The following is a 26,632-nucleotide window of genomic DNA, read 5'->3' as shown; positions in this document are numbered from 1 at the left end:
ACTTAGCGCTCAATAATAAATCAATACTTTATCAATGAATTTTAGAGGAGCTTTCAAGACTCTGGACGAATAAAAATTGGAACTTTCTACCTTTTTCTGCGACTGCTGTTTGTCTGACGCTGCCGATGAAAACTTTTCGACACCAGACTTTACCCGCACTTATCGGCGAATTCTTTACACTCAACCGAACTTCCCGCACTTTTCCGTCGCAAACGTTTTTCGCTTTAAAATTCCCTATCCAAAATTTCAACACAATTTTATATCTGGTCGTACTACGAATCAAAATAGACGATCACTCCTCGAATGCTACTTTACTGATTTCCGATAAACTGACTTTAACTTCAAATTATTTCCAAATTTCTTCAACTACCAAATTCCTGATATTCCGGTTCTACTTGAACAAAATCAACAAAAACAAAGGACTGGACTTTTCTCTACACTGAACTTTTCCAAATATCTATGAGCCGACCGAGTCTCTGATTCTATTCCGTGATCTACCTAGACTTTTCTCTTACTTCGTGAAAACCTGATTATTCTAAGTCCCTATACTTCTTCCTTACTGACTGACTCTACAAAAGATTTATAACTTCTCTACTTATCCGTACCGAATCGAAGGGGTATATTTTTCGATATTTTACAGATCACGTTCCCGGACCGACTTGAAGGGGTATTATTTTTGATCACGCTCCCCGGACCGACTGACTAACTTTTTTTGATGTAATTTTTCCCCGGTCTTTCTCTCCCACGCTATGGGTGGTACCAAAACGTCACAAAATCGAAATCATTGGACGATCATTGATCACTGAGTTGAAAAATCAGCGTTCCCAAGCTGGGTGGTTACAAGAAAATTTCGGCTACTTCGAATTCTGAGAACTGTTTTCCTCTCAGGGTCTCCAGACTAATAAATCTTTCTTAATCTACATGACTGACCGTTTTCACCCGTTCTGAAGTCCTTATCACCGGATATTGGAATCAATTACATAGGCCGGCGATCGCCGGTTGCTCTCCGAAAACGTACATTGTATCAATATCTGCAGAATTTCTGACTGAGTGACACTAACTCTTTCAACTCTTATCGAGCTGGCTATTATTTAAATTCCCGCGACTTAATACCGTCTGATCTCAAGCGCCTCAAAGTATCGTATGTCCAACTAAAAATCGCCTCTGCAGCACGGCTGCAACAATGTATAAAAATTCTAGCTATACCTCTTTTCAATTATCTCAAAATAATTCGAATTCTCTTATTCCGATTTATTACAAATTGGTCATTTTCATTGATAATATGATAATGAACTTCATGCTTCTATGTTATAAGAGATTTTGGAGATCACTTTTATTCCGGATATTCGAGAAGATGCTCGGAAATGAGGAAATTATTTCTCTGACTATTTCATATTTACCAATTCACCTACTGGCACAGCCTTATTTGTGAAGGTGTTTGAAAAGGCTGTGGTACTAGTATTTAGATTATCTACTAGTTGGGAAGGTTTCGGAACATATTCAGTTGAATACAAGTTTATGAAATTTCCCGAAAGTGATTCATTTCATATTGGGAAATTTTTCATCCTTTCAAATATCCGGAATGAAAGTGATCTCAAGAATCTCTCATATTAGTAATAATATTGAGGTTTATTCTTTAGAATCTACAAGGTTGTTACAATTTTAACATCTGAGGAAATCCAGTAACGGCAAAGCCTGTGTCATTCAATAACCTAACACAATTTAGGAGCATAAAGTTCATTGTCATACTATCAATGAAATGACTTGCCAACTAGACCGATCTAGTTTTTGAGTTTTTTTTATTGGAAGAACAATCAGAGACACAACGTATGTTATATATTCTGGATCAGATAGGAATATGTGACTGGAATATGTAAAAATAATACAAAGTTGATAGTTAAAACAATAAAAGTTATCACTCACCTTATCACTGCAGTGGCGGAGTGAAAAAAATTTTGACTATGCCTCTGCATTCTACATTAAAAGTGTCTGTAGAATGTAACATTTGTTTTTCGATATCACTGATACTTTACGAAATAGAGGCACTAGTACGAAGAGCCGAAAAATGAGTTTTCACTTATAACTTGAAAACAAAAGAAGAATTTCTAACGCTTTTCGATATCCCTGTAGTACACCTATAAATAGTTCTAACCCTATACATATAACACTCAGTATTCGATATATGTATAGGCTTGGCAAAATTCGTTGTCTACTGAGGGGATCTCGAGGACTACAGCAGCTAGAAGAAAACAGACGACACATTCCCTAGTTCTTTTTTCCTGACTATTCCAAAACTGAAAACAGATCCAGACTAACGTTCATAGATTTTGAGTTGTGAACGAAAATTGGGAAATTGTCATTTTTAATGAAGCTGAATAACTCGCTTATTTGAACTCGTATTCGAAATCTGTTGTTACGTTCTACAGGCACTTTTTTATGAGGAATTCGAATATGATATCAATAAATTTTTTGATCCAGTCATTTTTGAGGTACGACAGAGATTTCTGATTTTTCAAATGTAAACTATAGTTGAAAGTGCTTCCATCTTGCTGAAATTTTTTTGCTGATTTCAAAAATGTATCATATGTCGCTATTTACATGAATATAACGTAAGAATAAAAATTGAATTTTCAGTAGGCTGGCGTAACTATAGCGACCATTGAAAATGTATTGTGGTTCGTGAACTCCTCATAATCCCATGTGAATTCAACCTTCTGTGATAGGAATCACCGACTGACGAATAATTATTTCTTTTATATATCGATATCGAGATCAATATCCTTTTAAAGAGAGTAAAAGACTGATTATTAAAGAAGAAAATTTATTCAATTATCGTTTTTCTATTTATGAAAGAAACTTTAAGAGTCAGTAATATCATAAATAAAATACGATAGCTATCTATAATTATAATTTTGATGAAAAATAGGTACTTCTGTCAACGGTAGTGTTAGAATTGTGAACCTTCGTAAGATAAACATGCCAAACATCGCGAGAACAAATGATGGCAAATTAATTATCGAACTATTTATTCAGCAATCCCTGATTTCAATCAAAGAGGCTCATGTTCACGAAATTTAATGCATATTCAACGGTTGCTATGGTTACCCAGCCCACTTATAATTCAACAGAGAATCGAAAAGCAGGAAAAAGGATTGAATTTTTTTTTCGTGTAACATTTATGTGGATAGCAACATATGAAACATTTTTGGAATCAGCAAAAAAATTGCAGCAAGATGAAAGAACTTTCAACTATAGTTTATATTTGAAAAATCAGAAATCCCTTTCGTATCTCGAAAATGACTGGATCGAAAAATTTCTTAATATCATATTTGAAATCCTCATAAAAAAGTGCCAACTGTATGTAACAACGGATTTCGAATACGAGTTCAAATAAGCGAGTTATTCAGCTTCATTGAAAATGACAATTTCTCAATTTTCGTTCATAACTCAAAATCTATGACAGTTAGGCTGGATCTGTTTTCAGATTTGGAATAGTAAGGAAAAAAGAGCTCGAGAATGTGTCATCCGATTTCTTCTAGCTGCTATAGTTCTCGAGATCTCTTCAGTAGACAACGAATTTTGCCCACCCTGTACTCAATGATAATAATCGAGGGTATATTGGTTGTATTCTACGGAATTTCGATAATCAGATAGTTTGATTTTATCTTTCTTTGCCAGAAACTTCGAAATAATTTTTGGATAGAGAATAAAGCTACCTCTCAAACAATATCACAAGCCCATATGTACTTCGAAATTGAAAATTAGGTGTGTTAATCGTCACTCAAAGAGATTTGAAGGTAGAGATCACATATTTTCACATTGGTGAATATCAATTTATAATTGAAATTTCAAGTGTTTTGGGATCTTATATAAAGATGTACAAAAACCCAAATAATGAATTTATTCCATTTGGCTTCTTCACACTGCATACTCGTAGATACTCCATGGACTACCTATCTTCATATTAAAATTTCTATGGATGCTGGGATGTTTTTTGAAAACAGTATACATATTTCTATCCTTGATTTTCGGAACGTAGTTTTATGAAGCCGAAAATAGCACCTGTCTATTTGTCATTTATTGGCAAGGAAAGCTAATCTTTACTTTTTCAAAATCGTTTACTCCGAAAATATGAGAATGATGCCATGAAAATTATACTTTCGTCATCATTTTCATGTTCTGTTTATTTAATATACAAGGTTTTGCAAGCTTTCTCTGGCCAAATTTCACAGAGTTATCCTACGGCAATTTGCAACAAAGAACTAGAGTATGATCCAATCGTCTCTCATTGTTAAGTTATTCAATATTATAATATTTTGTGACGTTCTCCAATTTTTCCCTCAAAACAAGGCATATTTTGAAAACATCAGTACTTATCGAAAGTCTTTCCCATAGTGTACAATGAATTTTGATGATAGTTATGTTATGTTTTTAGTGGAAGATGGAATCTTGCATAACTTTACAACAGAACATAATGAGACCATAAACTTTGGGCTTTTGTATAGTGAACACTGAATTGATTACAATAGCAATTGTTCTAGTTGCTTTCAATTTTACCGCCTATCAGAAATTCAATTCTAAGGTTCAGAATGTTCTTAAGGTTTCTTGTTATCGATGAAAAATTTATTTTCAAACAGTTCAACTCTCCTGAAGCAAGGGTTTTGCTTTCAGTATGTTTTCGCTGTATTTTCGACAGGAAATTTGGGAATTTTCAATGATTTATGTTCATTATTTTTCCATTGCATTGCATATTAAATATTGAAGCACTAAAACAAAATATCACCGAGGACTTATCTGAATCATACATTCTATACTATTTATACACAAAAATATTTCTTTATATACATGACTGCCGAGATTATGAGAGATATCATCGAGATTCATCTCCAGCTTTCAGAATTCGAAATTAGTTTTTTCACATTATGGACATCGAACAGAGTAGAGCATTACTCATTCACCCACAAAATATTCTCATCATCCTGTATATAATATATGTATCAGACGATAATATATATGTTACGGCTAAAGATAGGTGTGAGCATAAACTTAAGATTAGCCGGCTTAACTTAGGTTTATATTCGAGGATCGGTTAAAGTTCGATAAAATATTCATCTGCGTCAGGGCATTTCATCTTTAGCCGGCTAATGTGCACATTACCCAAAACGGAACGGCTAAAAATGTATTCGATGGACACGCGGAGAGGTGATGGATCATGAATGGTCGGATGTGAGAGAACGAACGCACACGGCCACTTTTGTGTTTAAATTTTCAGAATTGAAATATGCAAAAAAGCATCAAATGTATTGGGATTGTATTACATAACGCCCATGGGTTTTCAATTTAACATTTAACGAGTTATTTTCATCTGTTTAGGAGATTAATGCTCTTCAAATCAAGCCCAATTTATGAAAAACCATAATATGAACCCACAAGGAAATGAGATATTAGACATAGAAAATTCTTCCTGTTAACAAAATTATATTTTCCCTACCATTCAATAATTGGGTTTAGGGAAAAATTACGAAATAGGAACTATATTTCTAAAGTTGCAATTTCTTTCGAACCAGTTCTTTCGCAAAAAAGAACAAAAAAAAACTATGAACATGAACATAGTTGAAAACACTTTCTCTTGCTGATTTTGTTAAAAATTTCTTCTCGAGTCATTGAACATACGGGTTCCAAAATACGCCACCCTTGATGAATCATCCCGGTGGATTGTGCATTCATCCGTCATCGTAAAACTCATCAGCCAAATAATCCGGTTAACTACAAACAAGATTGGGTACTTCTACTCATATTTTTCTAGAATTTGACCTTTGGTATTTTGATGAAGAAGTTCGCGGCATCATTCTCTCCTTTTGCTCTTTCAATTCCCCTCAAATTATGAATAATAACAACAAGATGAAAAATAATCATTAACACTACAGTTTTCCCTCACACTGAAAATAGAAATTCTCGAATTTTGTCATCAAGCGTTTAGATTTTTAGATTCGTCAATAAGAATTCGTTGAAACACAGTTGAAGCAAGTATATGTTCATTCTCCAATTTCTCAACTGCTTAACAGAATGCTTTTCTGCTATTAAAATATGTGAAATTAATACAAAAAATGCATTGCATTAATAGTTTGATTATACTCGTATTACTATTTCTTTACATTCCTTTATAATTGCCGAAAATTTGCGCCCCTCAAGCCTTGTACATTTTAAGCCGATGGGATGTGGTTACACTTAAGTTTAGCCGGCTAAAGATAGAAGAAACTAACATTAGCCAATACCCGAAGCTAAACCTAAGTTTAGCCGGCTAATCTTAAGTTTATGTTCACACCTATCTTTAGCCGTAACATATATATAATTCAGATGAGAACATATCGAAAATGAAAAATGTAATGCACAAACTCCATTGGACATAAATAATATTTAAATACTATATTTCGGAGAAAGATAGCTTTGAGTAATTCTTGACAATGTCTTTCATAATCTCAACCAGTTATGTAAATGAAAATATGGTTGTATTAAAACACTATGGCCATAATTCTGATAAGCCTACAATGATGTCGTATCGTAAAGCTTATTTAAAAAAATCATGTGGAAAATAATGAATATAAACCATCAAAAATTTTCATGAAAAATTCAGTTTTATATATGATTTCATATTGTATTTCCAATTCATTTATTTCCGAGTATAACTTTCAAATATTAACTAAATTCGAACGAAATCTGATGAATGGTTATAATGAAGCCATACGGAATAATGATCTGATTTTTATGTGTTATTTTGCTTCAGCTGTAATTTCATATTGTTGGATCGATAGACGCGTACTGATTTATCCAACTATATTCAGTGAAAATCAAGTAATAAGTCAGTATATAGTGTTATCGACCATTGAATAAAAAAAAAGAATTTTCAATGATTTATGTCCATTATTTTCCTATTCCATTTCAAATATTGAAGCTTCATAACACAACATCGTCGTGGAATTATACGAGTTATGAATGTCATACTATTTATACACTTAAATATTTTTTATTACATGACTGTTGGGTAGATGAGAGATATCATCGAGATTCACCTTCTGCTTTCGATATCCGAAATAAGTTTTTTCACATGATAAATATCGAATAAAGTAGAGCATCACCTATTCGCCCACAAAATATTCTCATCATCCTGTATATAATAGATTTGTTCGACCGCATATACAGACCCAAAACGGTATACTCGACCGACTTTTCAGTCCAAAAGTGACGTTGTCAGACCCGGCTCCGGGTCTGGTAACGTTCGACCATAGAATCATTATAAGGGGGGTTAGGGGATGCTAGGGGTGAATTTTCAGGTGGGTCTGAAAAGTCGGTTATACTCGTTATTATATACAGAAAACTTCAGGGTTCGGCCAGTGCGAGGGCGCTTCGAGCGACATGAACTTGATGTATATAATCCGTATAGTTGACCGACGCATCTAGTCCGAAAATTTGGCAACGCTGCAGTTGAAGAGCTTGACAATTTATTTTGTCATCTTTTCGATTTATACACCTCAAATGTACTATAAGAAAACTTATACGATCCCGGTATGATGAACAGTCGTCATGAGAAATATTCAATGACAATATTTTGAATTGAAGTGGTGTTATTGTATTCTTTGCGTATACGAACTATAATAGCACACGTATGGAAACTTATACAAGCCCGATTAAGTGAGTCGACCTAATTTCAGGAGCTTTGGCACGTTTGGGATCCTATGCACAAAAATTGTATTTTCACCACACCCTACTTGACCCTCTGTCGTGTTTACGAATTTACGAATTTCCTGAACATCATTGAAGTTATATTTGGTTGACTGGACAGGAGTTCTTTTCCAAAATTTTTCAGAAGATCAATATACAAAAGCAATGGAGATTTTTTACTCCTACCACAGTGATAAAAAGGTTTTTTCAGTATGAAGTCCTTATATTTTTGAAAAACTTCATTTTCATAATATAAAACGTGTACGTACGATAACGATGTGTAAAATGTATTGAACAAGGCGGTGGACATTTCGAGCAATAATTTTAGGTAGTGGTTTTCTTTTTCACATATTTTCTTAAAATCTATATCATTAGACTTTAGTTTATTCATTTGAGTTATTTTGATTATTTGATTCCGCAGATAAATTCACGATTTCCATGAGAATTACTATAATATTCAATCATGAAGAGCTTCAAAATAGATCAAATTTGTTTGGGAATTTTTCGTTGTTATCTTGTTAGCCATGATATTATGGCAGAAGAAATGCAGCAAGAATAAAAGTTTATACATATGTCATCATTTTTTTTCAGTCAATTCATACACATCAGATTCTACTCTATCTCTGGTACAAGTATTCTTCAGCAACTTCATTTTTGTTTGAATCATAGAGATGAAATATTGGAAATTACTCGAGTATCCTGAACTAACAATTGGAAATTTTCAGTTCAGGAGGTGGAAGGGTATTCCTCAGTCAAACTTTCAATATAATCATTTATAAAAATACACATAAAAATCATTATCAATTCAGAGGACTTTCAGTTACACGATTGGTTTTCGCTTATAGGTACAAGTTAATTTACAGAGTGATGTGATACCTAATATAAGTTTAATATAGATATTTGAATTAGCTTGAGCTGAAATGAACAGATGATATAATATACCAAAATAAATCAAAACACCTAAAAACTGTCTCTCACCAATTTATTCTACAAGAACTACCGGTTTCGGGATGACTAATCGCATCACATCTTCAGGTTCCAACACCAGAAACGCTGTTATGAACCTCTGGACTTTGAAAACCTACTGGGATGTTAATAATTCTGGAAAAGACCATAGTGATTTTTCAAATTTTGACATTTAAATTGACATTTTCTAGAACTCATCTATGTCTTGAAATTTTTGCTTCTAGTAACTAGTGAATTATTTCGCAACTGTTGCGATAAACTAAAATTAAATACCTTCAGCGACTGGGACGATTTAAAAGGAATCTGCGAGGAACGTTTGACTATTGAAGGCAGAGGGTAGAGTAGGGTAAAGTTAAAATTAATTTTTTTTTGACGAAGATCCTGACTTCATCGGACGTTTATAGTTTTGCGGACGTGTGATAATCTAGTTTGTATACGAAAAGAATTCAATAACACCACTCAGATTCTATTCAAAATATTGTGATAACTTTTTCTTTCAAGGTGTTCCAGACATAAAAATCCAAAAGCGTAAGGTCGGGGCTTCTTGTTGGGCATCTTACCGGACTGTACCTTCCAATCCATTGCACCCCAAAATATTGATTTATTTAGTCCCGTACATTCCGGCTATTATGAGCTGGCAGCCACTCATTTGAAACCAGACATTTTCTCCAATATGTCTGTCAAGATGCTTTGGATCAATCGGATCGGGAAATATTACTCGTCCGAAAAGTCCACCTCTCATGACTGCCAACCACACGTTGACCCTCAACCCATGTATGGAAAAGAGAAAACCCCCATGCGACCATGGTTTCTCATTTTCAACATGAGTTGAGGGTCAACGTAAGATGGCCACAAAGAGGCTCCGACCTTACGCCTTTGGATTTTCATGTCTGGAACACCTTGAAAGAAAAAGTTTATTAAATTAGCGTTCAGACTCGAGAGGTCCTGATCGAAAGAATAACATTGTGTTATGCTGAAATGCGTCAGAAACTTCGCAGGGTTGCAGATTCACTACAAAAACGATGTATAAAATGTATTGAACAAGGCGTTGGGCATTTCGAGCAATTATTACGAGTATAAGTACTAGTAGTAATTTGTTTTCTTTACATGTTTCCATAAAATCTATATCATTAAAATTTAGTTTATTCATTTGGGTTATTTGATTTTGTAGATAAATTTATGATTTCCATGTGAATAATTTTAATATTCAATCATAAGGAGCTTCAAAATAAATCAAATTAAGGTTTGGAATGTGTCGAGTTTTTCGTTGTTATCTTGTTAGCCATTCATATGTTAAAACTTTCTCCTTAACCGTATATTTCACAACTGGTTATGACAGGTAGAAGTCCTCTCTGTGAGGAACTGTGGTGTTATATCTATTTTTTTTCTTTTTTGTATATGATATTTCAGTTTTGTATTTTTCCTTCCATTTTCGTTTGTCCACACAGTTTATGTATGCATGTATGCAATCTATAACCTTCGAGTTTATAGGCTTGTCCTTTACTAAAAACAATTATGTAATAAATAAATATAATGGAAGAAGACTAGCAGCAAGAATAGAGGCTTATATGTCATTCGGAAGCAATCTAAATGGGGTATTTTTTGTTGAAAAGAAAACATATCCATAATTAATAATTTTACATTGATAAAACCATTGGGAAAATAGGCTTAATTTTGTTCACTTCAGAATCGTGATATTCATCCCATCCCCTTACCAAGCCCGCAATAAGAAATTTTTTCGTACACACGAATTCTCATCATGTAGCAGATTTATTGCTGTTTCCAGATATGTGGTCAAATTTAATTAGGCTACGAGATAACTGTAGTGTGATTGATACCATTAGAAAAACATGGAATATTTCGTGAAATCAAAAAATGTTATATTAAAGAATAACCGATAACATTTCAATGATGTGTTATATGACATTTTTCGTTACAAATCACTTGTATGATCTCATCATGAAGTTTGGCCCTTTTAAAAGTGGACACGCTGTATAAACCAATAAAATCAATTAGATTTCAACCTTGACAGTCGAAAATTAATTTTTCAACAGTATTCAATTGCAAAGCGCAGTATACAAGAGTTTCCTCTCCACATGCAGTATGTAGAATGTTTGAAACTTGGAGATAATATTCAACCTTGAATTTTTCAAATAGTATGGCCAATCACAAACCTTATTTGTATATGAGAATCTGCAGTGATGATGATGCTCAGTTCACTGAAGATCATGCGTTTAATACTCCAGAGATCGAATAGTATCATCGTGTGAAACCATAAGAAATACTACCGGGATATTCGAAAGAATACGAAGGTCTACGAGACAGACAGTTGATGCATATATTTTAGCGAGAGGTAGTCATTTTGAACATTTATTATAGTTTTGCATTATTGTATCTGAAATAAAATGAAAAGTACTGTTGTCAATTATGCTCATTAATCGAAAGAAATTTCAATTCGTTAAATTAAAACATTAGGGAAATAATTTTCTTCCGGAAATTGGTAATTGAACCTTAAGAAAGATTCATAGAACATCTTTATCTCCCGTCATAGACATACAATATCTCAGAATATTCATTCTATGGAACACTTTTACGATGAAATGGAATGAACAGTAATCAGAACTGATTGTAAGTTTATATTTCTTCCGAGAAAGTATCGACTGTATCGAAACTTTGCAGGCGATTTTTTCTCCCGAATCGAAGAGGAATCCATAAGAGACTTTTGTTTTTTGAATATCTATCCCACGAAAACAATTTTTGAAGGAAAATCATAAAGGGTTGTTATGTTCAACCCTTAATAATGAAGTTATGAGATCTAAAAAATTGTGTGAGTATTAATATATACTTAGTGCTTCATATTATATGTATAGTTTTATGATTCAGTGTTTTTTAGAACTCGTAAAAAAATCGAAAACTATAAACTCGTCATCGCCTTCCAAAGGCTGTATCTTGGATGGGAGGTCCATTTCGAAAAAAATTCATAGGAACTACCCCTGCTTATTTTCATCGAGGAATCATCTCCCTTAGTCCTTCTCCTAGTTCTATAATAATAACTTTCCACAAAATATTTCTCTTGGCATGCCACAGGGCTTAAAAATCGGAGAAACACATTTTCAAAGTAAGGAATGGCCTGGACAATACCTATCCAATTAAATGAATTGGTCCAGGAGACCCAACTGGGAATCATGACCTTATAGATTACCAGATCTCAACCTTCTATACAATTCTTTGTGGGTAAAATTGATGAGGTTTATGAGGAGGATATCCAGACGACGAGATGCATTCAATTGAATGATGAATTTTTGTGATCTAAAGAAACAATGGCAAAATGGATCGAAAGCCTTTATCTCATCGGAGAATTCAACGTGACAGATGAGTACAAACAAACGGTTCTCATTTCGCAAAACTTTCAAAATAATATTGGCGGAATTTGGACGTCAGTAATCAATTTTTTCATTTTGGTTTGTGTTATTTCATTTCAGTGTTTCGCATTAATGAATGATTGTACCTATCGAGGAAAGCTATTACGATTATTCTGGTCGTTTTAAAGTTTGTTATGGAATATTTCACATCTCATAACTATTCATTCTCACGATATTTATAGGAATGAATTAGATTTTTCTGTTTTTCATTTCAATTTGAAAAATACATTTTAGGAGGAATTCTGGGCTTGGCATGGGCTTCTTGAAAAGTGAAACAATTATTTTCAATTCGACATACAGGATGATATGATAAAACTGAACACGTTGAATTAGGTGTGATGAGTCTAGCTCTGGAATATTAAAACAATTCATATTTCGCTCTCTAGATCTCAATTTTTGTCAACAGTGTTTCAATAAATTTGGTTGATTTTTGTCTCATTTTCATGATAGTTGGAGTACTTGCACGAATTTCAGGAGCCCCCTTGTATATTTCAGAAAGAAGCTAAAAATTAATTTTTCGTATTTTATTACAATCGTTTTATGTATAAAGGCCTCTCAAGCTTATGTTATTAATGGATCAAAATTTGAGAAGAATCTGTTGAAAAGGAATTAGCTTCATGAGAAAATTGAGACAATACTTCTTTCTCAACAAAGTCACACATATATGAATATCTACCGTAACACCTACTTTTTCGCGTCATTTTATACATCGAAATTGTCGGCTTGAGTCCCGTCAAACTGGCAACAGCGCCGGGATCGTGAACGTTGGCCATATTTACCGCTGGAGTATATGTGGGATTGTAAAGTTGGTGCAATGTCTCGGGTTTGGAAAATATTATCGATTATGCTACTTTTTTAAATGAAGGAATTCTTTTCCCCTCTGAGTGTGCCTAAGGAGTTATAATTCTCATTAACGTTATTTCATCATATATACTCGAAGAAAACATTCGGATCATGTGGGTCTCAGGTCGCCTTAGAAACGTATCGGGACTGGAAACGTCTATTGGACAAATATATATATATATATATGTATCAGACGATAATATATACTATATACTATATATAATATATAATTCAGATGAGAATACATCGAAAACGAAAAATGTTATGCGCAAACTTCATTGACCATGAATAATATTCAAAAACTAAATTTCGAAAAAAGATAGCTTCGAGTATTTCTTGACAATATCTTTCTTATACTCAACCAGCTATGTATATGAAAATATGGAAGAATAGAAACAGTGTGTCATCCATAAGTCTGATGGGTCCACAATGATGTCGTGTTGTGAAGCTTATTGAAAAAAAAAATTAAAAAAAAATACCAAAAAATATAAATCATTGAAAATTCTGTTTTTTAAATTAGCTCTTTCCAGTATACACTTGATTTGAGGGAGTTAAGATACACTATGTACACTGACCTAATACATGATTTTCACTGAATGAAGATGCATAAATCACTACCCGTCTATCTATTGAAGAATATAAAATTACAGCTGAAGCAAAAACAAATATAAAAATAATATAATCATTCCGTGTGGCTTCATTATAATCTTTCATCAGATATCAATCAACTCTTGTTAATATCGGAAACTTGTATTCAGGAATCAATGAATTGGGAAGGCAATATAAAATTGTATTTGAAAATAAATTTGTTATCGCTAACAAGAAACCAAAAGAACATCTCAAACCCTAGAATTAAATTTCTGATAGGCGGTAAAATTGAAGGTTACTAGAACAATTGTTATTGTTATAAATTCAGTGTTGACTACACAAAAGCCTAAAGAATATGGTCTCATTCCCTTTATTTTCCGTAGTAAAGTTATGGAAGATTTTTTGTTACAAATTGCCTGTGGGATTTGGACAGAGATAGCTTGCAAATCTTGTATATAAAAGAAACACATCATGAAAATGACGAAGAAAGTATCATATTCAGGACACCATCATCATATCATTTCGGTGTAAACGATTTTGTAAAATACACAGTTTCAGCAATAAAGAACGTTCCATTTTCGGCACCATGAAACCTAATTTCGAAAATCAAGGAAAGAAATATTCCGTTCCCAAAAAACATCCACGCACCCATAGAAATTCTGATATGAAGATAAGTCGAGCATAGAGTACGTGTATGAAGGTGAAAAAGCCAAATTGAATAAAGTTATTATTTGGGCGATTGCAAATATTTATAGAATATCCCAAAACACGAAAAATTTGATATTCTCCAATCTGCAAAATATGTAATCTCCATATTCAACCCCTTTCGCTATTCGATTAATACCTCTAATTTTTCAAATGCGAAGTATGGAGTTGTGGTATCGCTTGAAAGGCATCTTTTATCTCTATCCAAAAATCGACAGTTTCTGGCAGAAAACATATAAAAGTTAATCATGTGATTAACGACGTTCCATACAATACAACCAATATGTACATAATACCATCGATTATTACCATTAAGTATCAAATTTCGAGTATTATATTAAATGGTCTGATCGATCATTTCCTTGTAAAGACATATTGTAGGTAATTGATTTTTACAGAATAATGAAAGTTGGTTGTACAAAAACTACATATCATGATCGGGTGAAACTGGAGTCAGAAGAGACAATTTTTTTTTTCTACGCATTGACTTCCAAGCTTTCGCTACCTACTTTGTAGCTTCATCGAGGTTCAATGTTCAAGAGCCTTTTCCTGTCCTAGTAAAAAATCGTGGTATAAAATTTGATTCTCGGACAACCTGGTTTTAATAACATCGTGTATTTCAAACCGAATTCATAATCATTGTGAAAAGAATAACATCATCGCCATGCACAAAACAAAACAGAAAGGATGCACCAAAGACAGCCGAGGGTGCAAAGAACAACTATTAATTGATTCCTAATTGATTCCGTTAGGTATCTGCAATCAAGCGTTCTCCAAGCGAAGGAATGAAAAGCCATACTTTTCATTTAAAAATTTTTATGTTTGAGTAATACTCATAGGGGGTGGAACGTTGAAGAAGGTCAATTGAAATTTCAGGTTTGATGTCTTTCGAGAGTTTCTGTGAATATGAACCGTGATCGAAATTAATTCCATTTGGCTTTCCACACTGAAGAAGAGTATATTAAAACCCTAGGGATTATTTTTCTTTGGCGCTTGAGAAAAAATGACTGTATTCATACAGAATTCAATTTGAAGATTGGAAAAAAAAAGAAGAGGCTATAGGCTGAAAAAAAATATGAGTACTTTTCAATTCCAAATCCCCCATTGATTAAATCCACTTTCAATCCTAAAAGTTGCCCATGAATGGTTCCATGTTCCGGCTATAGCAAATTGAATACTTCATTCTGAAATATTGAACTTTGCTAGTCGAAGATCTGAAAATTCATTTCTGTTTGTTTTTTCCCCCATGTCTAAAATTGAACATGATGAAACAACTGTTTTGCAGTGAATCGAATTTCTCCTCAAAAAGACACTTAACAACGTCAGAAATAGTTATTTTCCGAAGGAGTGCGTGAAAACATCGATAGCCAGTTTTTTTTTCAAGTTATATCGAGTTAATTTTATATCTGATCCCATCCGATAAGAAAAGCACTTTCGCTTCAAATGCAGTGCCGTTTTGAAAAGAATTTACACGGTGCTCATAGTTCATGATTCGAAAAATAATCATCACTGCAATAAACCATAACTTAATAATCTCCAAATTCTACTTTCCATTGACGATTTTTCGTTCACCATTTATGTCATAATGATTGCCAATTATTCACAATATACTGCAACGAAACACTTTTGCCGCAAGAATAAATGATTAGTGTACTGTTAGTCATAACCAATAACATCATTAATCGATTAATTCGATTCCGAAAATCCAGAGTACCGACCACGCGCACTTTTAACGAAATACTGATTTATTGACACTTCGTACGGGCGAAATGAATAATTTCGATGCGTCACGTAGTTATATAAGTGCGTGAATCAACAAACTTCTTGTTCGAATTAGAAACGACAAATGATTTTCACACCGAATTAACACTAAACATACTAGTTGTCCTTTTTTCGTTTAAACTTTTTCTTAGTCATTATGATTGTCAATTATTCACATTACACTGCAATGAAACAATTTTCCTGCAGGAATAAATGATAATTGTACTGTTAATCACAACCAATAATATTATTAATCGATTAATTCGATTCCGAAAATCCAGAGTACCGACCACGCGCACTGTTAACGATATACTGATTTATTCACACTTCGTACGGGCGAAATGAATAATTTCGATGCGTCACGTAGTTATATAAGTGCGTGAATCAACAAACTTCTTGTTCGAATCAGAAACGACCATTGATTTTCACACCGAATTAACACTAAACATACTAATTGCCCTTTTTTCATTTAAACTTTTTCTTAGTCATTATGATTGTCAATTATTCACATTACACTGCATTGAAACACTTTTTCCGCAAGAATAAATGATTAGTGTACTGTTAATCACAACCAATTACATCATTAATCGATTAATTCGATTTCGAAAATCCAGAGTACCGATCACCCGCACTGTTAACGATGTACTGATTTATTCACACTCCGTACGGGCGAAATGAATAATTTCGATGCGTCACGTAGTTATATAGGTGCGTGAATCAACAAACTTCCTGTTCGAATTAGAAACGACCACTGATTTTCACACCGAAGTAACACTAAACATACTTATTGTCCTTTTTTCGATTAAACTTTTTCTTAGTCATTATGATTGTCATATATTTACATTACACTGCAATGAAACACTTTTTCCGCAAGAATAAATGATTAGTGTACTGTTAATCACAACCAATTACATCATTAATCGATTAATTCGATTTCGAAAATCCAGAGTACCGATCACCAGCACTGTTAACGATATACTGATTTATTCACACTCCGTACGGGCGAAATGAATAATTTCGATGCGTCACGTAGTTATATAGGCGCGTGAATCAACAAACTTCTTGTTCGAATTAGACACGACCACTTATTTTTACACCGAATCAACACTTAACATACTAATTGTCCCTTTTTTCTATTAAACTTTTTCTTAGTCATTATGATTGTCATATATTCACATTACACTGCAATGAAACACTTTTCCCGCAAGAATAAATGATTAGTGTACTGTTAATCACAACCTATTACATCATTAATCAATTAATTCGATTCCGAAAATCCAGAGTACCGATCACCCGCACTGTTAGCGATATACTGATTTATTCACACTCCGTACGGGCGAAATGAATAATTTCGATGCGTCACGTAGTTATATAGGCGCGTGAATCAACAAACTTCTTGTTCGAATTAGACACGACCACTTATTTTTACACCGAATCAACACTTAACATACTAATTGTCCCTTTTTTCTATTAAACTTTTTCTTAGTCATTATGATTGTCATATATTCACATTACACTGCAATGAAACACTTTTTCCGCAAGAATAAATGATTAGTGTACTGTTAATCACAACCAATTACATCATTAATCGATTAATTCGATTTCGAAAATCCAGAGTACCGATCACCAGCACTGTTAACGATATACTGATTTATTCACACTCCGTACGGGCGAAATGAATAATTTCGATGCGTCACGTATACTTCATTCACTTTTATTTTAGCAGTCGGTTGGCCATGGAAATTTGACACATTTCACTCTGTATAGTACGAAAATGTGGGGTTATGAAGCTTGTCAAAACATTTTTGGATTTTAAATCAACGCTATGTTGCCCGTTCTACGTAAAAGTTTCTGTTATTACGTATTTTATCACAATGTCGAATCTCTTCGGAAAATATGTGACGAACATTATTGAATTTTATACAAACTGATTGAAGGCATAGCAAATTCAGTTATTTGCATGGAAAATACAAGAGATCAGTATAATATCATAATATGCACTAGCTTAAGGAAAGTTAATGTTCGTTATCTTCTTTGGCTTACATCATTTGTAGATTTCAAAAATATTAACCTGAAGATGAAATGCATATGATGCAGTGGTTGGGAATGGGTATCTCTTGAAGGAATTAACAGATAATTACAAGAATGTTAAATTCTTCAACAAAAATCATCTTGCATCAATTTAAGCAAAAGGAATTGAAGGAAGTTTCAAGTTAAGAAGAACTTCACCTTTGAACAAAAATTTCACAGGAATAAACAAGTAACAGGGCAACTTGCGCGTATTTGTGGCTATTCATCTTAATACATTGATGTAATAATAATAATTAGGTATTTATTAGTACCTTAAGACATTTACATTATATAGGACAAGTCAAATGAAAAATAGAAAAATCCATTATAGGGAACTTATTCTCCGATGACATTTATCGAAAATCCTGTAGTAAACTTTTCGCATTAATTCACTCAAACAAAAAATTCTCAAATGCTACCACTTTTTTGGGTCTCCTAATAGAAGGAAATTCTTTGTCATCCTCTTCATTTACAATCTTTCTGATTGTGGAAATATTCAGCTGAAATATAAGTCGTTTAGATTCAGATGAAACATTATATAAATTCTCTTACATTGAATATGTTCGCTACCGTCTGACGTATTGTGGATTTCAGAATATCAGGGTATAACTATTTGAATGAGCGGACCTGAATTCTAAATGGCACTTGCTGAAACCCTGCCTCTTTTTTCAATCACTTTCGGCATTTTTGTAATAAAAATTGATATAAATTGTGGCAACGGCGTTATGACATTAACGACATTTCATGAGTGCCAACCTTACTCCGTTCTAGTTACAAAAACTTGAGAAAATTATTTCATGGCCAACCGACTGCTAAAATAAATTTGAATGAAGTATAGTTATATAGGTGCGTTAATCAACAAACTTCTTGTTCGAATTAGACACGACCACTTATTTTTACACCGAATCAACACTTAACATACTAATTGTCCTTTTTTGTATTAAACTTTTCCTTAGTCATTATGATTGTCATATATTTATATTACACTGCAATGAAACACTTTTTCCGCAAGAATAAATGATTAGTGTACTGTTAATCAAAACCAATAACTTCATTAATCAATTAATTCGATTCCGAAAATCCAGAGTACCGATCACCCGCACTGTTAACGATATACTGATCTATTCACACTCCGTACGGGCGAAATGAATAATTTCGATGCGTCACGTAGTTATATAAGTGCGTGAATCAACAAACTTCTTGAAAAATTAATGGAAACAACAATTCCAAAGGAATTGTCGTTACAATAATGTGAGTTAGTCATGAACTATCATAGGAAATCCCAGAGAAGTCGAAAAATTCAAGTGCAACTCTAAACCGGTTTCGGGATCATTTTCCCTCGTCAGTACAGTATAGCACTGAATCCCTCGAGCGGAGGATGGTAGTCTTATGCGATCTTGGGACGCCGCTTTGAGATATCTCATCACGATACGCCACCTGTCACGCAAAGGCTGAACCAAAACCTCACTTTCTCTGCAGATTCCTACAACAGTTCATGGCTCCCAAGTTCAACTACTATCCGCAGTCATCGAATGTGCAAACATTCATCAAGGACCACGGGTATGTTTGTATTGAACAAACTTCTTGTTCGAATCAGAAACGACCATTGATTTTCACACCGAATCAACACTAAACATACTTATTGTCCTTTTTTCGAATGAACTTTTTCTTAGTCATTATGATTGTCATATATTTACATTACACTGCAATGAAACACTTTTTCCGCAAGAATAAATGATTAGTGTACTGTTAATCAAAACCAATAACTTCATTAATCAATTAATTCGATTCCGAAAATCCAGAGTACCGATCACCCGCACTGTTAACGATATACTGATCTATTCACACTCCGTACGGGCGAAATGAATAATTTCGATGCGTCACGTAGTTATATAAGTGCGTGAATCAACAAACTTCTTGTTCGAATCAGAAACGACCATTGATTTTCACACCGAATCAACACTAAACATACTTATTGTCCTTTTTTCGAATGAACTTTTTCTTAGTCATTATGATTGTCATATATTTACATTACACTGCAATGAAACACTTTTCCTGCAAGAATAAATGATTAGTGTACTGTTTATCACAACCAATAGCATCATTAATCGATCAATTCGATTCCGAAAATCCAGAGTACCGACCACAAGCGAACGAGAGAAATGAATTATTTTGTTGCGTCAGTATGGGATGCCAGAAATATACAGGCACGGAGTATACGATTAAACATGATGGTGTTGCCAAGAATCTGCATCAAGAATTGGCGACCGAAATACCAACTTCTGAATTGAAAAAACTTTCCTTATTATAATTATTATTATCATCCATATTCTATATTGGAAATGGATCATCACAAGTTCTACTGGAATAAGGAGGAGAATAGAGCACTTTTCTGAAACTTGACATTTCCAAACAACAACAACCTACTAGATAGGCACATTGAAAAGATTTCGAAATATCGAGACCTCGAGTAACAAACCAGAAGACAATAGAAAGATATTAGGACTATTTCAGTCATTTCAACAACAGGCTTGAACTACCAGAGTATCAGAAGAAACTTTCATTGGACGAAACAGTAATGCAGAAAGCGGTACTACTAGGGACTACGGGGATGGTATGTAAATACATAGGAAGTGCAGAGGAACAATGACAAAGAACACCATCCACTTCGACAGGAAGTGTGGAGAGATCAGGAACCCAACGGAAACCAAGGAGGAAACAGGACTCGATCGACATCAGGTGGTCAAGAAGCAGCCCGGATCCGACCACCACCACGAGCCCGAAAACTAGTAAAAGGCTCCAACAGAGCTTACGGCCGGTTTCTTAATCAAACTTACAAGTTCCTTTAATTTCAAAGCTTCCTTTAACCCTACTAAAAATGACGGTGAAGAAATTTTCAACTTAAAGTGCCTTCAAATTTGATTATGAAACTGGACGTTATAGTTTTTGAATATCTGAGATATCTGGGATGAGTGAATGTTCCTCTGGAGAGGAGTGTGAAAGCCGCAAGGCTGAAGTCATAATAATAGTGATGAAATGCTTATACCACGTTTATGTTATCAGTTACGATAGGAGTAGTCTCTATCGTCATTTCTTCCTTCCATTCCGTATCACTACCCGAGGAGAACATATTTCAAGAAAACCAAATGATGCCTTACTTTTTCCGTATCTGTCTGCTTATACACCTCCCTTTGTTGACAACCAGTTCTAATGACTGTGCGTTTCTAGGCATGACATCATGTCAAATGATGCAGCATATGAGCTCGAGTGACGTAACACCAGTCTGTTTACCCCTTAATCGACTCCGCTTGGGTAATTACTAGGCTTGATTTCAGCTACATCCCATATCAGCGCAGAGAAGTTTCTGCACAGATAAGTACACAAGCCCTTCTCCAATATTTAAAGAGGTGGCGGTGTTAAAAAAAATTAACTCCTAAACGTTCACCTAAGACATAACGATATCGAAAAGTGGATGAAGACTCGATTTTTAATTTGTTAATTGATTAGAACTTCGACTCGTACCAGGTCACTGAAAAAACTCGTACTGATTAAAATTATAAAAAGAAGTCTGTAATCCTCTCAATTTTCTAGGAAAAGTTTTCATTAGGAAGATAGGGTTATTTATAGTTATAGCTAAGTTTCTTCTATTTCCTTCCTGGTTGAAAATGTTAAATTTTTCAACATTGATGCTCATCCTAGAGAAAATGCATTAAGTTCGTCGCAAAAGACGATTTTATATATATTTTACATCCGTTTGGAACTATCATGGCCGCCATGATATTTCGAGTAACGAACTGGCCCTATGCAACGTTGTCAAGTCTCAAATCGGTTGGCCAGCAAATTCCCTTCGAACTGTTGGGATTCGAAAAGCCCATCTTTGTTCACTTTTCATATGCGTTATTAGCTCCCTGTTAACTGAGCCTACAGTTACGTCCTGTTTCATAATAAAATTTGAAGTCACTTTGAGCTTTCTACTGTATTTAATCGCTTCGTTTTCCATGTTTATACTCCACAATCTTTGATATTATATAAAAATTTTCTTGCAATATTAAAAAGGGATCCATTGCATATTGTTGAACTTTTTTTCAGAAAAATCTTTGGAACAATGCGAGCTCAACAAAATGTCTTCGCCTTCCAATATAGCCGCTAAGCACCTGAGTAAATCTGCCTCTGAACTGAGCAGCCCCAGAGAAATGCCAGAAGTCCGGCCCAGTTCTGCGGCTCCTCCAGAGCACACCCATGTTTCTGTTTATCAGAAAGCGCACAGTTTCATCTCTCAACTCAAGGTGAGAAATTCTTCCAAGATCATTTTTTGTTCCACTATATACAATAGTTCAAAAACTCAAGTTTAAGATGTTTATATCAACGCGATCTGCTTTCTATCTCACTCTAGAAAGCTTTGCAAAATCATAGGTATACTCCATTCACTTTTATTTTAGCACTCGGTTGGCCATGGAAATTTGACACATTCCACTCTGTATAGTACGAAAAAGTAAGGTTATGACGCTTGTCGAAACATTTTTTGGTTTTAAATCAGCGCTATGTTGTCTGTTCTATACCTAAAAGTCTCAGTAATTACGTATTTCATCACAATAAAATAACTTCTGAAAATATGTGACGAACATAATTGATGTTTATATAAACTGATTGAAGGCAACCAAATCTAGTTATTAGCATGGAAAATACTAGAGATCAGTTTTTATATATATTTGTTTTTGCCATGGAAGGAAATTGAATTATTGACACATAATATGCAGTAGCTTGCGGAGAGTTGATGTTGATTATCTTCTTTGGCTGAAAATTGAATACGTTACATCAGTTGAAGATTTAAAAAAAAATCATATGAAATGCACATTATAATGCAGTGGTTGGGAATGGGTATCTCTCGAAGTATTATAATTAACGGATAATTACAAGAATGTTAAATTCTTCAAGGCAAGAGGGACTTCACCTTAAAATAAAATTTCACATGAATTAACAATCAACAAGACAACTGGCTCGTTTTTATGGCTTTGATAAAAAAATATTATAATAATAATTATATATTTATAAGTGCCTTAAGACATCTCCAACGTAGAGGAGAAGTCAAATGAAAAATGGAAAAATTAATTTTCTGGAAATTATTCTACGATGACATTAATCGAAAATCCTGTAGTAACTTTTCGCATTCGTTTACCCTAGAATAAAATTCTTAAATGTAAACACTTTTTTGGGCCTCCCAATAGAAGGAAATTCTTTGTCCTCCTCCTCATAAACAATCTTTCTGATTGTGAAAATATTCAGCTGAAATATAAGTCGTTTAGATTCAGATGAAACATTATATAAATTCTCTTATATTGAATATGTTCGCTACCGTCTGACGTATTGTGGATTTTAGAATATCAGGAAATAACTATTTGAATGAGTGGACCTGAATTCTTAATAGCACTTACTGAAACCCTGTCTTCCCTTTTTTCAATTACTTTCGGAATTTTTGTAATATTAACTGATATCAATTGTGGAAAAGTACTGTTGACATTAGCGACATTCCATGAGTGCCAACCTTACTCCGTTTCAGTTACAAAAACTTGAGAAAATTATTTCATGGCCAGTGCTAAAATAAGCAAGTGAATCAAGTATAGGTATACTTCATTCAAATTTATTTTAGCAGTCGGTTGGCCATGAAATAATTTTCTCAAGTTTTTGTAACTAGAACGAAGTTAGGTTGGCACTCATGAAATGTCGTTAATGTCATGACGCCGTTGCCACAACTAATATCAATTTTTATTACGAAAATGCCGAAAGTGATTGAAAAAAGAGACAGGGTTTCAGGAAGTGCTATTTAGAATTCAGGTCCGCTCATTCAAATAGTCATACCCTGATATTCTAAAATCCACAATACGTCAAACGTAGCGAACATATTCGATGTAAGAGAATTTATATAATGTTTCATCTGAATCTAAACGACATATATTTCAGCTGGATATTTCCACAATCAGAAAGATTGTGAATGAAGAGGATGACAAAGAATTTCCTTCCATTGGGAGACCCAAAAAAGTGGTGGCATTTGAGAATTTTATGTTTGAGTGAAAAAATGCGAAAAGTTTACTTTCGATAAATGTCATCGGAGAATAAGTTCCCTAAAATGGATTTTTCTATTTTTCATTTGACTTGTCCTATACAATGTAAATATCTTAAGGTACTAATAAATACCTATAATTATTATTATTACATCAATGTATTAAGATGAATAGCCATAAATACGCGCAAGTTGCCCTGTTACTTGTTTATTCATGTGAAATTTTTGTTCAAAGGTGAAGTTCATCTTAACTTGAAACTTCCTTCAATTCCTTTTACTTCCATTGATGCAAAATGATTTTTGTTGAAGAATTTAACATTCTTGTAATTATCTGTTAATTGCTTCGGGAGATACCCATTCCCAACCACTGCATCATATGCATTTCATCTTCGAGTTATTATTTTTGAAATCTATAGATGATGTAAGCCAAAGAAGACAACGAACATTAACTCTCCTCAAGCTAGTGCATATTAGGATATTATACTGATCTCTTGTATTTTCCATGCAAATAACTGGATTTGGTATGCCTTCAATCAGTTTGTATAAACTTCAATTATGTTCGTCACATTTTTTCCGAAAAGATTCGACATTGTGATAAAATACGTAATAACAGAAACTTTTACGTAGAGCGGGCAACATAGCGTTGATTTAAAACCCAAAAATGTTTTGACAAGCTCCATAACCCCACATTTTCGTACTATACAGAGTGAAATGTGTCAAATTTCCATGGCCAACCGACTGCTAAAATAAAAGTGAATGAAGTATACCTATATGCAATGCATGTCAACCATTTCAGAATTTTTTTAGATTGGTATCAAAACAACTTTTGTGTTGTTTTTTTACAAGAAACAATTGATCTTGAGTGGATCTGTCGAAACTAATGATGGAAACATGAAATATTTTTGGTATCCTTACCGAAAGACTGAGAAATTCGAAAACAAATACAAGAACTGGATTGAGTATCATTCACATATTATATCGTCAGAGAAGCCTTTGCCAAAGCATTGTGCTTAGTGCTTGTGAAAAATCTCGAATTCTTCTTGTGCTTCCGAGCATTGTGCTCTCAAGCACTTTTCAAAACTGGTGCTTAGCGATGGGTAATTCGAGCACTTTTGCGAAAGGCTTATGCCCGTTTTCACCCGTATTCCTTAGCTTTAGGGAGTACCTAACTCTACCCTTAATATAAATTCGTTTTCACCGTACAAAGGTACACTTTGTTTAGGAATATTTATGTAGGGAATGGATAGGAGCTCGTAGGTACGAAATTTGGCTACGAGAGTACAGACGTAATGGTTCACCGAATCGCACGATTTTTTATATGTCTTGCAAACAGATTTCCGTTTATATTCTCCTGAAATATTCCAATGTCCTGTGCCCTATATTCATTGTTTTCCTGTAATCAGTCCCGGATCTACGATTTTTTCTGACCGGGGCAAAAATTCATGATGGCGCCCCCCCCCCTCTTAGGTTCTTAGTTCTTAGGAAACATATAATTGCATATTCGTCATCGCGATTTCAACCCGAGATATTTTATTCACTAATTCGAGGTCGTTGATTACGAATATGCAATTGGATTTTTCCTAAAATGGGTACTTTAGGAAAAAAATAACTCCCATTAAAAGTTATTTTTTTTCCCAAAGTACTCATCTTAGGAAAAATCTAATTGCTTATTCATAATCTTGGACCACGAATTAGTAGAAAAAATGACTCGGGTTGAAATCGTTCGTAAAATAAAAAGTTTGTTTTAACAAGAATGTCGTTTGCAACCCTCGCTCACCTATCGCTTTTACCCGCGCATTACGAACGAAATTATTCCGAACGAAAATTAATTTTTTCACCGACATATATCCACCCGGGTCATTTTACTTATTAATTCGAGGTCGTAGATCACGAATATGCAATTTGATTTTTTGTAGGATCAGTATTTTGAGAAATATATCACTTTAAGTGCAAAATTTCGAAGAAATTGGTCAACTTTGAGGAGGTGTAGCAGCCAGAAAAAAAACACTAGTCATATGCTGATTTTTTTGTGATAGATTGGTTCTTTGCGAATAGAAAAAACCACACTTCATTCATCTGCCGCTAACAGTTTAGATTTTATAATTTTTTCCGCGAAGGTCCAAAATTTCCGATTTTCCATCGACCATAACTTGAAAACTTAATTTTTCAAAAATATCTGTTTGCATATTCGTGTTCTACGCCATCGTATTAGTGTACGGAACGAATTTGGTTTTGATCGGAGACCAAAAATATTTTTCAAAAAATCCATACAGTATGGAAAATTTGAAAAATTCTAGATCTCTACGATTTCCACCAATATTATTGTAGATTTTTACTGAATCGAGGGCGTAGATTATGAATATGCGAATAGAATTTTGCTGAAAGGATTAGTTTTTAAGTTATGGTCCATAAAAAATCGGAAATTTTGGCCCTTAGTTCCAGATGAAATGGGGATGAGTGGGTAATTCCCCAGGCAAAGAGATTACTGGCTCTATGCTTG

General features: G+C 33.9%; 1 protein-coding gene across 3 annotated transcripts in view; it reads left to right on the top strand.

Moving 5' to 3' along the window:
- The window catches only part of LOC123307452 (multiple C2 and transmembrane domain-containing protein-like), a 123,342-nt gene that overhangs the window by 38,636 nt on the left and 58,074 nt on the right, over positions 1–26,632 (top strand). For all 3 annotated transcript variants that reach the window (XM_044889775.1, XM_044889774.1, XM_044889776.1), the window contains exon 2: positions 22,164–22,360. In XM_044889775.1, the coding sequence (XP_044745710.1) occupies positions 22,164–22,360 (197 nt within the window). The remainder of the gene's footprint in view (positions 1–22,163; positions 22,361–26,632) is intronic.

The sequence above is a fragment of the Coccinella septempunctata genome, chromosome 2 (genome assembly GCF_907165205.1).
Source record: "Coccinella septempunctata chromosome 2, icCocSept1.1, whole genome shotgun sequence".
Taxonomy (NCBI): domain Eukaryota; kingdom Metazoa; phylum Arthropoda; class Insecta; order Coleoptera; family Coccinellidae; genus Coccinella; species Coccinella septempunctata.
This window is presented reverse-complemented; position numbering and strand designations above follow the sequence as displayed.